The sequence below is a fragment of the Alosa alosa genome, chromosome 3, assembly GCF_017589495.1.
Source record: "Alosa alosa isolate M-15738 ecotype Scorff River chromosome 3, AALO_Geno_1.1, whole genome shotgun sequence".
Classification (NCBI taxonomy): domain Eukaryota; kingdom Metazoa; phylum Chordata; class Actinopteri; order Clupeiformes; family Clupeidae; genus Alosa; species Alosa alosa.
The window spans coordinates 22,581,446-22,596,946 of NC_063191.1; the positions used below are offsets into that span (position 1 = coordinate 22,581,446).

Genomic DNA, 15,501 nt, shown 5'->3' on the forward strand with positions numbered 1-15,501 from the left:
ATCTCCTAATATTTCTTATCAGCACTCTTCTCCAGGCTCTTCCCAATATCTAATCGTCAAGCTAATGATGTGAGGCCTAATGGAAATATTTACAATTTCCGCCTGCAAATGATAGCGGGGTAATTAACAGCCTATCTGCCCATTAAAAAGCTGGAGGTCCAAAGCTGGAGGCGTCATGATGAAGGAGAGACGGGGGACAGATAGGCTTCCTGCTCTGTGGCTGAGCTCAAGTCTGCAAGAGTCACTTACACTACACACACAAGTCATTTGAACATCATGTCTGGTGTTCGGGCCGGGGTCAAGAGTCTCTCTCACTTTCTTTCTCTCCCTCTGATTCTCTTCTTTTGCCTTTTTCCTCTTTCTTTCCTTGCTCATTGAGCCTTTCTTTCTAAATTCTTTATAGACACAAGAAAGGGACAGAATAAAAACAGGATCCTTTGATGTTGAGATTTCACGGGGTTGCTCATGCCAGTGTAGATTCTGTTCACTGTTATATTTGCTTTCTGTTTATCTATGAATAATAGATATTCCCTTAAAGAGAGACCATGTATAATTTGATCTCTAGGTCTCCCCAAAATAGAACACTTGCAAAGAAAACTCGCAAGCTCTTCTGATGCACACAGAATCCAACATCAACCTGCGGGCCATAAATAAAAGCGCTCATGGATCAGAATTACTGTCATTAATCACAGGGTGCCTTTAATTCATAAGATGCTGAGGCAGTTCACAAGATGGACTCTATTTACTCCTCAAAAGCTGCTCTGGGTGTTTGGGAGGCAGCCATCAATCTCTGGCTATCTTTAAAAAGGAGGCGTCAGTCTCCATCACCCTGGAGACAGCCGGAAGGCTTCTGTGGAGACATTCTTTCTCTCTCCCTCCTCCCTTGCCTTCCCTTCCTCTAGTCAAGGTGAAGTTTTCCTTCTCTTCCTCCGACGACACCAGGGGCCCGAGGGAACAGTGTTATTAATGTGTTTTAAAATAATAATAATCTCCACCAAAAATACACCTCTGCCTGCCCTCTCCCCCTCCTGCTGTTTGGCTCCCTGTGTTCTTAATTAGCATGTTCAATTAGCCCGGGTTAATGGAGAGAGCCCGGCGAAACCTGAAGGAAGGAACGGCTCCCTCGCTCTCGTGTGGCAGGACGCCATTTTGAGTGGCTTGTGTACCACACTGTGTTGTTGAATTTTCATCCTCTGAAGCATTCCCACACATAGAGAGAGAGAGGCCTGGGATGTCTTAAGACAGGGCAGCAAGGCCTGCGGCTTCTTTTTTGAAGCTGAGTGATATTCAAACTCTGTCTAGCATCATCTCTTTCTTCTCACATGTAGTCTCTGTGGCCAATTACCTCTGTGGGGGGTCAATGGGAATTCTGCACTCTCCCCACCTCCTCCATGTTTTACACAATGGCGTTTTGTTGTCTCGTTGCAGGGGTAAACAGATGTTTTCATTAGTGTTTAATGTGCATAGAGAATGAAAGCTTAGCTAAATGTCCCTCTTGTTCAGTTTTGAGTAATGCATGCTTTAAATGGAACCAAGTCAAATAGTTTTTTGTGCCGGCAATTTCTTTTTTTCGCCCTGCAGCTCAGGCTGGAAACCTGTGCAACTTTTTCTGCTACAATTTTGTTGTAACGTTACAATTTTGCCGGGACCAGTCACAAACTGTCTTATCCACCTGGCGCGCTATTGGCAGGTTTAAAACGATGATGATAGCGGGAGAGCCTGGAGTTTTTGCGTCACTCTGTAAACGTCACACATTGGTCAGATTGGTAAATGACTATCCAATTGCGTACAGAGTCATTTGAACTATGCCCGTTGATCACGCCTCTTGTGTAGTAGAAAATACATAGCGGACTCCCCAGACCAATGTTTAATCTTAAAATATTGAGCTTGGTCTGGTGAAAGCCAGACTACATGACATGAGCCTATTCAATCTGTTTGGCGCAGGATTTTAAAATCAGACAAAAAAAAAAATGGTTCAGGGCAGTCATGACACAACAGCAATCATATTTATGATCTTAGTAAATGGTGTCCTAATTAGCTAGGCTGTGTATGAGCTGTCAAAGATAATCACGGCGGTAGTGAAGTTGTTATAAGAGTACCTGTTTTCAAGAAATATATATTCATGTTGCAAGAGGAGTAAGAAGCATGTGCAAAATCTGATTTTGGCAAGTTAAATTCCAAAAAAGGAATACACCACCATTTTTGAATTTTGATCCAATTTCAGGCTGATTCAGCAGTTTTATTCCGATCAAGGTGTTTATGGGTAATTTTAGTCTGATTGATTTGAATCAGATTAAATGTGTCCATGTAAACCCACATCAATGTGTGTTTTTTTGCATACTGGTATGGCATTAAAATGCTAGCAGCACAGCAGCACAACTAAACTCCACTGCAGACCTGAGCGAGGTTACATGCTCCACATTTCCAACTGGGCTGATTTCCCCCAACACCACACTGCAGACCACTGCAGTGCCTGTCCACCTCTAGATTCGCCCACGAGTCTGATGGATTTCCCTCATAATGCTGACATTACCCTGGTTCTTCTGCCCCTCCTCTTCTCCTATGTACTTAATGATTTCCCCGCTGAACTTCCAGCTGTGAGCCACAAGCTCAGCTGGTCCTCCTCAGCCACAGCCCACAGGCACATCCAGCCGCCAGCCAGAACCAGCCCATCAGAGCAGTTAGCGAGTCAGCTCAAATAGTGGCCCAGTGGGAGACTGCCACTTTGCCCACAGGATAAAAATCAATGGAGGTCGTGGGCTGGCTGACGACGTCGCCTGTGTAAAGCTGATGACGGCACTAACAGGCAGGGCAGGGGAGGTCAACGGACACGCCAGAAATACACAACCCACGTACTTGCCTTCATTTTTCACCTCAGCACTTCCTGTGAAAAGGGAAAAAAAACACCTTTGACCTTTCTCTGATCTGCCATCTGGGCTCGTCGTGATCTCCCCTATCCCCTCTTAACCCGTAATACGTAATGTCTAATGTGTGGTTGCTAGGTCTGCAGGCTTTGCGAGGGCCATATGGATGGAATGATAAAGTTGGATCGCACCTCATACAGTATATGAGAGCATGGCTTGGCCAGGGTTCATTCATGCTGTGCACTGAAACACATTTCTCACTAACTGATTCATTACCCTGACACTAGCTGAACAGAACACCAAAAAGATGCAAACTTGTACAGCATGGCTACTCTATGAAATGAAAAAACGAAGAAACCAAAGAGAAGGCTCAGTAGTGCATTATCTATTCCAAAAGATCCTAGCTTGGAGAGTACTGCAATGTAGAGTATAAAAACCCTCCACCATCACAGCACAAAACACTCTACTTGTGGCTATAGAGACAACACAGTCATATATACCCTGGTGCTGATAGACCTGCTCCATCACACACACTTGTTGTGTGTTCAAGGGCATAAAACACTGAGGGGGTTGAGAGAGGAGAGAGGATGCTGAGAGAGAACCCCCCCCCCCCCCCCCCCTCATATTCTATCTTTGCCCTCCTCCCTGTCATCTAAGCCTGGGTCAGTAAGCATGGCCGCTGTCGCCAGTACTGCCAGTATCAGTAGCTGATCATTATGACTTGGTGAACAGTGTTTTTCCCGATCCATTCTACTGTCAGTGATTGACGCGAGAGAAGCGAGGTTCTGTGTTCCATGCATTCATTATCATTAGGGGCGTGCCCTGCCGTGCTTATGTCTGTTAATTTGCGGCACAATTGAATGGTAGGCTATTATCGGACCGGCAGAAAAATAAATTAAAAGTTTCCCCAATCAAGATAGAGCCTACTTCTTAATTTGGTATCATCAAATATAGAGGGACACAATTAAATGGTAGCCTAGTGGAGTGTCCATTCAATGTGCGACTTCTGCACAAGTGAAACTGAACTCGTGGGTAGGCCAGAACGTGGTTTAAAACCCCGGATGACGTGGATTACTGTACCTGTTTATGAAATGAGCATAGCGATTTGATAGCCTAATCAACTGCACGAAAAAAAGGAATTACTGTAGCAACTTGTTATAGGTCTAACAGAGGTGAATAATATCGTAGTAAATAGCCTATGGCGATAGCAGCTTTAAATAAATGCAGAACGTGGCCTGTTGCGCAAATAAACTAGATGTACCGCAGAGCGGTACAAAATATGACCGCCGCCCAGTCCAGCACATTTTTTTCACAAAAATAAATCACGCTGAAAGGCCTATATGATTCTAACTGTCTCACTAAATTGCATTATCCACACTCAATTCTCACTGGTATCTGCTAGACAACAAGTACCAAAACATGATTAGTTCATAGATTTCACATGTAAAATTCATTTTATACAACCCCACCTCCATCTTGCCTGTTCATAATTCTGAGAAATTCTTGATTGTTTGTGTTATGTTTATGTTATGTGTGTGGGTGTGTGTGTGTGAGAGTGTGTGTGTGTGTGTGTGTGTGTGCTTGTGTGTGTGCCTGCGTATGTACATATGTCTACTGTGTGAGTATGTGTCATACGTATGATTACTGTGAATGTTGGGGTGTGTGTGTGTGTATCTGTTTGTGAACATGTGTGCACATGAAATGGGTTAACATGACCCCTGGAGGCAAACATCTGAAAAAAATGGTCATCCTAGGCCCTACAGTTCTCAAGATATTCACAGAGAACTGTGTCTGCCCTACCCTCCTTTCGGGGAGTCCAGTCCAGCGGGGGGGCTACAGATCAAAACGAAAAATGACGGTTCCATGCTATCCATGTGGGGGTACATGCCCACCAAGTTTTGTGTACCCCGGTCTTTCAGTGTCCAGGGGAATCCTTGTTGGTGTACGTCACTAAATGTACGCATAAATTAATTTATTGTGTGGCCCCCCATGAACGGAATTCCACAAAACTTGGCGTACATACAGAGGGTGTCATAATGATCCTACACTTCCAATTTCGTGCAGTTTTGACTATGTTCGGTCACAGTTACCTTCAATTACAACACCTCATTTTTACTTTTTTGTGTTTAACTAGGTGGCGCTATACATTAAATGAGTGGTTATGGAATGGGTTGACATGGCCTTGAGATCAGCATACAAAAAAAAAAAAGGTCCTCCTAAACCCTACGGTTTCGAGATATTCACAGAAAACTGTGTCTGCCCTACCCTCCTTTCGGAGGTCCAGTCCACGGGGCTACAGATCAAAGCGAAAAATGACGGTTCCATGCAATCCATGTGTGGGTGTACATGCCCACCTAGTTTTGAGTACCCGGTCTTTCAGTGTCCGGGAATCCTTGTTGGTATCGTCACTAAATGTACACATAAATTATTTTATTGTAAAGACCCCCATAAACAAAAAGTACACAAAACTTGGCATGCATTCGGAGGGTGTCATAATGATCCTACACTTTTAATTGTGTGCAGTTTGACCTTGTCAGCCAGAGATATTGTGATGAAAACACCTAATTTTTTGCTTTTTTAATTTTTTAACTAGGTGTCGCTATACATGAAATAAGTGGTAATGGGATGGGTTGTCATGCCCCCTTAAGACCAACATACATAAAAAAGGTGGACCTCCTAGGCCCTACGGTTCTCGAGATATTAACAGAAAACTGTCTCTGGCCACCTACAGGCCAGTTGGTGTATAGTAACATAAATTAATTTATTGTGTGGCCCCCCATGAACGGAATTCCACAAAACTTGGCGTGCATACAGAGGGTGTCATAATGATCCTACACTTCCAATTTCGTGCAGTTTGACTATGTTAGGTCACAGATACCTTCAATTACAACACCTCATTTTACTTTTTTTGTGTTTAACTAGGTGGCGCTATACATGAAATGAGTGGTTATGGAATGGGTTGACATGGCCCCTTGAGATCAACATACAAAAAAAAAATGGTCCTCCTAAACCCTACGGTTTTCGAGATATTCACAGAAAACTGTATCTGCCCTACCCTACTCCTTTCGGGGGGTCCTGTCCAGCGGGGGGGCTACAGATCAAAACGAAAAACGATGGTTCCATGCTATCCATGTGGGGTTACATGCAAAAGAAAAAATTTAAAAAATAAAATAAATCTGACTAAACCTATATGACCACCGCTTCGCTGTGCGGCGGTCATAATAAGTAGGCTTCCTGCATGACCCATTCCGAATGAATTGTCTCCGATATAAATACAACACACTATGATTGGCAAGAAATTTGGCAATACTACTTTCACACAAGTGATGGCACCCCTGTCAGTAAGTATCTGACCAGGCCATCATGCCACCATCTCTGTCTCCATCTCTGCCCAGTGCTTTGCTGGTCCATCCCTCAGTTTCTCTATGGTGTCATTTTTTAAGACTGCTTATCTTACAAAAGCAGCGCTAAGCACTGTGGCTGCGGTCTCCTGCGCCAGGTTAAGGTGGCCATTTGTCCTTCACTGGCAGCATTAATGGACCTGTTCCCACTATGGCTCTCTGCTAGGATGACTCACCCAGACACATCCTTCACTCAGCCTCAGCCCAGCAGGCCACTGTGAAGGATGGGAGAACGGTGCCACGTGAGTAGTCTTAATCTTAATGTGAACGCATAATCCTCTGATAGACTGTTTACTGTAATACCTGATGATTGACAAAGTGAAGTAACATTATTTATTTATTATTTTTTTTTTTTTGGGGGGGGCATGATGACATTTACAGCAGAAAGATGATTCCTGATGAGGTCAACAGGAATGAATGGCTGCCACACTTAGTTGTTCTGCGGCCTGCCTAGACCTGTTAATCACTGTGCATGACCCCCTCTGGCAACAACAAGCAGTGGTATCAGCTGATTTGTGCTGCGAGTATGCCTACCCTCAGGAAGGAGAGATCTCGGCTGCGGTCGATGCTGGTGATCTCCAAGTTGCCCATGACGACTTCGCAGTTCTCGTAGTACTTGCGCAGGGTGCGGTACTGCTGCTCCAGGTCTGACAGGGTGCTCAGCTTGTTTTCCGTCCCAGTGCACACTGCAAAAAGCACAAGAGAGAAGGGATGTTAGCGACTCAGCCAGCTCGGCGAGACAGGCCCCGTACTGCAGGTGTCACCGCGCGGCACCGAACATGCCAGTCACCGTCAGCAGAGGAGCCGGCATGGCATATCCAGGGCAGTGAAAGACAGGCGATTTTTGAGGCTAACGCCGGCTCTGACTAAGCATAAGAGCGAGGGAATCACACAGAATCTCAAGGCAGCTGGGACAGACGCAGCACTCCCCACCCACCACCACAACCCCAACCTCAGCCTTCCCCATTCCCTTGGCCAACGCCCAATCTGCCGACTTGACAAGTAATTAAGCACAGCCATTTCCGCCTGTCAAGCACCTCATGCCCCTTTATCCCCGGACGTGTGCCATCTGCTCCACCCACTGGTGTTGCTCCGGAGGCCCAGCCTCCCCCCAGTGCGGGCCATGCCCCCGCTCACGGTCCGTTGGACCTGTGTCACAACTGCCCATGGCAGCGCCAGTCAGCCCTGCCCAGTGAGAGCAGCGTTTCAGGGCCTCCAGTGGGAGCCCTCAAGACGAGTTATGGGTGCCAACATGGGGAGGGGGGCATCATCTCCCAGCTGGCACGCCAGTCAGAGCAGACTGATCCGTGACAGGAAAGTGCCACAGGTATTTTGACCAAACACACTGACAGTGAATGATTGTTTACACTGAGCTATGGTGCATGCTGATTAGGGCATCCTGTGACTTGCATAGTGGGATGTGTGTCAAACCTAGCCTGGAGTAACACAGAGGGTGGAGCAGGTGTGAATTTTGCCAGCCATTTTGCTGTTCAGTTGTTAGCTGTTTGAGTGACACAGGGGTGGTGAATGCTGTGATGCTAACACCCAGCACATGCTAGCAGAGAGCAGAACCTGTTTTGAGAGGCACATCTGCTGACGGAGCTACCGCAGGTGTGGAAGCCATTTTGTGTTGCACCTCTGAGGAGTGCGCCGATCATTTTCTGGGCTTAATATCAGTGCCTTCCCTACAGCATCATGACTCAAAAACTCATAACACTTGTGCGGTACGTACCGCTCAAAAGCAAAACCCAAACCTTTATTTTGTTTCCTATTTACTTTCCCTCGGATTATTTCTCAGAAGGTGGGAGGAACAGCAGCTTTGGGGCAGGGGTGCTATTAAGACAAATGAGAGCTTGCTCAAAGAACTCCCCCCCACATTAGATTACATGCGATAGGAGAGAGCTTACAAGCCCTTACATAAAGCAAATGAAACAGGAGAGAACAAAAGAAAACAGCATATACAGTAGGTCAGGTGTGGCCAATGTTGCGAGGTGCTTCTTTCACAATAATGGTTAGCATGCGTTGAAGGAAAGGGATATTATAAAAGCAAGCTTAGCAATACACAGTTATTGCACCCTGGAGGGCTGTGCTTGGAGATTACAAAAGAATCATAGGAGGTGGTCTCACGAGGGGCCAGTTTTTATCATCCAGCAGTCCCATGTTCCAATACACCTCCCGGCCTAGGAAAACAGATGGTAGGAATGGTGCTGGAAGAATAAATAAAGTTACAAAATCTTAAAAAATCTAGAGGGAAAGGTTTTTTTTGAACGGACATGAAATATGTTGCTTCCTCAGATTCTCTGCCATCCCTCTCTCTCTCCATAGGGTTTCTGTATTCTGTATAGTGTTTTTGGGGTGGTGGTCTAGTGGGGGAACAAAAGGAGATGGAGCGAGCGATCCCTGTACCTCTGCACACAGATGGGAGCAGAGAGCTCAGCCTTCTCCTCCTGATTTGTTTGAGGTGGGGGGGCAGCAGTACTGAGCCGACACACTGAGTCTGTTCCAGCTGCCACCGCCGGGTCTCAGCCCAGATGGAGAGAAAAGTCATTGTACGGCTCTTATACCACCTTGCCATGCACTGAGTACACATTGTCTCCATAGCTTGGAATTTATCAGCCCAACTAGGAGAGAGAGATGGGGGAGGAGGATCGTTTCAGCAATGCCACCGAGATGGTATGAGGTAAATACACTTGCACAAAAGATCTCCTGCCATCAGCTGTTCTGCCCTTTGCTTTAGTAGACAGACAGGGAGACTTCAGCATGGCTCACTGTCTGTATTTCCCACACTTGAATGCCCCTCCCCAGGATTGTTTAATTTTATTTATTTTTTCTTCGGGTTTCCATTTCTGAGAGTGATGGATTGGGGCAATTAATCACAGTTGTGAATTTCATAATAGGATTTAATTAATGAGGAGATTATGAGCCATGGGTGAAAATCTATGCATATGTGTAATCTTATAAGATCTACTAGCTTGGTGATGCCGTCTTACACTTTTTTTCCTGTGGTATGGAATGTTCTCACTGTCTCTCACTTTCCATGGGGTTAAAGGAGAATTCCGGTGTGATATTGACCTAAAGTGTATTGAAACATGATACCGAGTGTGAACGCGTCTCATAGCCCATCTCGGCTTGTCCCCTGCACTCCAAAATCCACTTCCAGTTTCTTCCAGTAGCAGCAACTGGAATCCATGCATTTCCACGGAATTATTTTTGGAATCTGATCCCTTATCATACCTGTTCATTCTTACTTGTTGCTCGACTTATCGTGACTAAATTCAAGATGGCTGCAAACGCTAAACTTTGTGAAGATACTGTCTGTATAAATCGTCTTGTAAGTAAACTACCAGTGCTTTTTCAAAGTTCTCAATGTCTCGTTTTAAATGTCATGTCAGGGCCCTCGGAAGTCTACCAATGAAGTGTGGAGATACATTGAGCCTCGTAAATGGGTGTAAAACAGTGATTTATTTGCATGGCTAGCCTGATGCCGAAGCACCACTATTGAAAAAGCTGTTGGTAGCATCGGCTAACTAGCGCCAGATTTTGGAGTGCAGGGGACAAGCCGAGATGGGCTATGAGACATCACGTTCACACTTTCGGTATCATGTTTCAATACACTTTAGATCAATATCTCACCGGAATTCTCCTTTAAAAGCACCTCTAATGACCAATCCAAATAATCTTGGAAATGAAATCATTTTTGTTTCAGAATGATAGGCAAAATGGCAATTTCATAATTCTCTCCTTTCTTGGGCAGCCATTGGCCTACTGGTTGGCTTCGGACTTGTTACCGGAGGGTTGCCGGTTCGAACCCCAACTAGTAGGCACGGCTGAAGTGCCCTTGAGCAAGGCACCTAACCCCTCACTGCTCCCTGAGCGCCGCTGTTGTTGCAGGCAGCTCACTGTGCCGGGATTAGTGTGTGCTTCACCTCACTGTGAGTGTGTTTCACTAATTCACGGATTGGGATAAATGCAGAGACCAAATTTCCCTCATGGGAGTATATATACTTATACATATTCCATTCTGTCCAAAGGACTACAACCGAGTATGAAAACTTATTTAGGGATTTAGTGTGTCACCCATTTAACTATTACTGTTGACGATAATGAGCATAGTCTGATAGATGCAATTAATCAGAAAACTGTTACTATTACGGATATGGTAATATTCAGAAATGTGTGCAATGCACTTGGCACTGGCTCTTTAAATACATAGATATAGGATCATTCTTAGAATGCAAAGGCTGGGGTGGACCGTCATCACAAGCACCCTTCAGCTTGGCATGGCAATTTCCATCATGCCACTGATTGATTTACATCTTGTTCAAAGGAGCTATTTTTCAATTCTGTCTGTCTGAAACACTGCCTGCTCTTGCATGCCAAAGCAAACCCGATTCAATTTCTTAGTAAACCATATTCATTTAATCAGAGAAATAAAACACTTTCTCTCAGTCCCAGTCACATATACACAAACAAACCTGTTTATCATTCTCTCATAATTCCAGCCACATCCTCGAGAACATTTGTCACCACCGGTGCCATACATATTCACGGCGCCTGACAGATGTAAACCATTGCCTTATCGGCGGGACAGTGACTGATGCATGTGGGTTCTTGTTGAACAGAAAGCTGAGGAAAGCACTGTGGGTAGGACTTATGCCCTAAGCTCTAGATGTGTCTGTGCGTGCATGTGTGCATGTTTGTGTGTGTGTGTGTGTGTGTGTGTGTGTGTGTGTGTGTGTGTGTGTGTGTGTGTGTGTGTGTGTGTGTGTGTGTGTATGTGTGTGTGTGTGCGTGTGTGTGTGTGTGTGTGTGTGTGTGGGTGTGGGGGGGTGGTCATGGGCTGACATGCATACAGTATCAGTCCAACATTTAATCTAAAGGAAATAGCACTAACACTGGTCAGTCACCTAGTGTGAGGCATAACAGTCGACTTCAAATCCTCTTGTTCTTTTTCTGCGGTTCTGTTCTAACCCGCCTAAAGCTTCCCACATTGTGACAGACTGGCTTTGTTCAGTGTCTAAAAGCGCCACGCGCCTGATGGAATTTTCAAATGACTTTATTCCACGCTGTTCCAGAATACCCACTGTCCTCAACATGTGTGACAGGCACTTTCCACACTATTCAAAGCAAAGGGTTCAAAAAATAGATGTTGATTTTCCAGCCACTCAGTGAAGTTTTAATATTTGAAAGTCAGCATAAGCACTCTGTGCATTTTTATCAGATTCAATTTCACTCAAGGCTCTATAACTATTCCCGACACAATTAAACACTTGTCTCCAGATTTTCTGCATGGTCGATCCATTTCATACGGACTGCACAAAAGCACTTCATCAATGATGGTCTGGAGTTTATCGAACACCAATAACATCAGAAGTTGCGTTCCACAGACTCATTGTACTCTAAGTCATGACAGGAAAGGTCATGCCAATAGCCTGCGCATCACTGGATTAAATACAGTTGTAGTGGTCACTTCTGCAAGGACACTTGACCAGGGTTGGTCAGGAGTATGAGAGAGGCCTCAGTTTGTTGGTACTGGAAAGGGTTGAGGTAAGCAGGTGAGCAGGAAGATATCTATGTCCTCCAATCACAAATTCATTTCAGTGAAACCAAATTCCAGCATCTACATTCTACTCCGGATAAGGATGATTGTGTGCATTGTATACAAATCTGAAGAAAATCGAACCAGTACTTTTTAAGTTATGTGAGTGGACACACAGGACGAACATATCCAATTGCAATACCCTCCCTACCAAGGGGCTAGGGGAATTATTCTAAACACACCATGTTTCATCTGAAGATTAAATATGTGTTACCTGGCCATTGGCAGTTAAACATCTGGAGGTCACTAAATGTATAATTCCTTGTAGCTGACAACATTAGGCAGACTTTTATAAAGTTATGGGTGCCACTCGAGTCCTGTTGCGAATATCATTTAGCCCTTACAAAGACATCCTTCAGAGAAGCATTATGCATTTTTCACATGAGCCCATCTGCTGTGCAGCTTAACAGTAATCATAACAGTGCTAATTACATCTGTCTGTGACAATGCCACGGCTCAGTGGAGATGCCCTCAACACCCTCACATTCATAGCAGCGCAGGCCTGTCTGTGCTCCCATATGGCCCCGGCAGCCACTCTCATTTGCGGCTCGAGCGCCAGCTCCGCTCTCCTATTCATGAGTCCCATTAAAGATCCACAAGTCTCTACTCGCTGTCCAAGACAACCCCTTATCTCTCAAATGCTGTGGCTGTCTGCTTCAATTGGATACATCCTCAGCCAAAAGGCTGTGTTGACCCGCTGCATCTATGGCTACATGGAGAGGACAAAGAATCCCTGGGAAAATGTCATTTCAAATACCACTTATACGCAGCAGCCCCGACACCTGCCGATGGAGCTTGGCGGTGATGGACCGTCCCTGATAAACAGCGCCATAAACAGAGGCGTCTCCTGGGTACAGTGCAGGTTTCGTTCGCTAATTCAGACTGATTTTTTCGAGATGGTGTGAGGAGTTAGAAACCGTGCATCTGCATCCTCTTGCATATGACCCCCCACACACACACACACACACACCCGCCCACCATTAGTTTTGCCGAATGCTCCTGCTGCAAGCAGAGGGAGAGAGGGCCACTCTTATCATCAGTGCTGTCATGTGCATGATGAAAGCGGAGTGGGTCTATTTTCAGCGCCTCAGCAGACGGCCCCTGGGGCTGCTGCCCAGCGTCTCCACAGACACGGCTCAGCACTCACACGGCACGGCACGGCACGCTGCCCGGCAAACAGATGAGCCTGGCTGCTGACCCCCAGAGGCCAAGAGGGCTGCCGGCGGGGTGAGGAGAGGGGAGAGCCTGGCTTGGCTGCCTCCGCTCTCTCTCTCGACAGACCGCTCTCCAGGGTCATATGTAAAGGCTAATCGCTGGGTCTGAGGTGCAATATCGACGGATTTCAGACTGGTTACCCTAAAAGACGACTGACCGTAACCAGCACCTCATTTACCCATAATCCACCACAAAATCCCCCCATACAGCTAAAAATGCCTCACTGGCATCCAGAGAGAGGGATGGTCCTTCCCGTCTTGGAGAGTGAAGAATGTAGCTGGACGGAATTCACTTTTGTTGGGTCTTAGCTGATCCTGACAGGAATTTGAAACGAATAAGCTCTGGATTTATCTCAGTGGAGCTGAAACGGATTTAAATACTTTATAACAGATGGGGGGGGAATACTGACCAAATATAGTCGACTGTCAAGGAAATTCGATGGAGAGGCATATATATTTTTATGCTTAGGCATTGATGTGAAATTATGTCAGATATGGCACAGAAGTCTTTTTTTTATCATAGTGATGATCAGTTTAATAAAGGTTTAAAGTGGCAAAAGAATAATTGGGTCTTGTGTGAATGTCTATTAGTCTGTAGAAGTGAACTTAGGCACAGATCCCTTTTGAGCTCTCCATAGAGAGAGAATTAAGCTGTGATATACTTGGCTGAATAAAAGCACTCTTAAAAGCAGTGAAATGTGAATTTCATCATAAATTTGGATTTCCAGGGATAATCTAGAGGAAGTCAGGAGGACATGCATAAAAAGATACTGTCGAGCCACAGTAAACCCCATGACCTTTACAACTACCTGTATATCCAGTCTGAGCAAGACCAACATATTACCATTTAACCAACATTATGTGTATCCTATAGCTGGGCTTTGCCAGTAAGTGGTAAACATTTTTAACGTTGTGTGAGTACTTTAACTCAAGGAAGTGCATTTTCAAATGTGTCAAAAAGGACATATTCAAACATCAGTGGGCTGAAACATTTTAAATTGCATATGCTTCAAATAAGACGTTTGTTTTATTACTTTCCCTTTCTTCTCACTCTGTCATATGGACATTTTATTTATGTTCTGATGCATTATTCCTCATCTTGTCCCTTTCACTTCATGCTTCCATGTTCCCCTGGCATTTCTGCCTATGTAATGTGCTAAACTGCATGAATGTTAAGCACATTTACTGGAGAGGATGTTTGGTAAGTAAAAATGATCATCTAGCTGACATAATGTGATCAGAATAATGTACCTGATGAGATGACATATTCATGTCCTTGAGATTTCATCCACATCCTAACCTGGCACTGGTGGAAACCTCCCAGATATGACAGAGGTGCATGGGGATTATTGCATTTGATGTTTCAAACAGAATAAACACTCACTCTTTCTCTCCAGGGAGATGTAAAGCGTGGCACAGATGTGGCTGCGTGGCGTGGAGAGATATGAGGCTCCCGTTTCAAACCGCGCCAGCAGGATGTCTCAGGAACGAGGCCCTCTTTTCAGGTGAGGCCCCTTTTGTGTCAGGGAGCGAGTGCTTTGAGGAGAGCCGCGCAATCCTACCACGGCTATACAGCTCGCACCATGCACTTGGAGCGGGTGCTGAGCTGGAGCTGAAACAGCATCCCATCCCCCCCCCCCACGCAGTGCAACCCACGCACCATACACTCCCGCACTCGAGCAGCTGATCTTGCAACAAATCATCTGAAGAGCTAATGATAGAAATATTGATGGCATATACAAGCACCGCTCCTGCTGATGTTGGTGCTGCTGCAGCGTCTCCCACACCCCATTTCCCAGGTGCAGTGACAGTCACGAGACGAGGGCAGATCAGATATAGTGAAAGACAAAGCGGCCCGACAGTAAATATATTCCCATCAAATGGGATCTCGGCTTTCAAGGGAAACAGCTTAAACAGGTTCAGTCAGGGCAATTTCCTCCTTTTTCATCTCCTCCCCCTCACTCCACCACCACCAGCACCTCCACCCTCCATCTTCAGTGGGAGGGTGGGCAAGAGGCGCCACCCCCTTCTCGGTGTCAGCCAGGTGTGACTAAAACGCTTTCTGATGGCTGTTACACTGCGTTTACACCGGCAGCACCCCCCGCCATCAATTACCCTGGCTCCTGGTCAAAGTGTCGCAGCGTATCCTTCATGCTCGGAGCCCGCTGTGTCCCACTGTGTGGCCCGCGCCATGAATCTTAATCTTGTACCCAAACAGTTGCCATCAATTACGCTGGCGCACGCGGCTAAACTCCACCCCCATGCCTCTGTTTGCCATTGAGGGAGCCACCCTCTCTCAGCTGCCATGCACCCAGAGAGGGAATCGCCTCTCCACCTCATCAGTGGTGGTGGAGGGACAGTGTTTTAGCAGGTAGGAAGGCAAGCAGGTGACAGACCTCGACAAGGGAAAAGGGCTGGAATCA

The 15,501-nt window shown here is 45.8% G+C and overlaps 1 protein-coding gene across 3 annotated transcripts in view; it reads right to left on the minus strand.

Moving 5' to 3' along the window:
* The window catches only part of LOC125291878 (receptor tyrosine-protein kinase erbB-4-like), a 232,664-nt gene that overhangs the window by 112,907 nt on the left and 104,256 nt on the right, over positions 1 to 15,501 (minus strand). For all 3 annotated transcript variants that reach the window (XM_048238834.1, XM_048238835.1, XM_048238833.1), the window contains exon 2: positions 6,800 to 6,951. In XM_048238834.1, the coding sequence (XP_048094791.1) occupies positions 6,800 to 6,951 (152 nt within the window). The remainder of the gene's footprint in view (positions 1 to 6,799; positions 6,952 to 15,501) is intronic.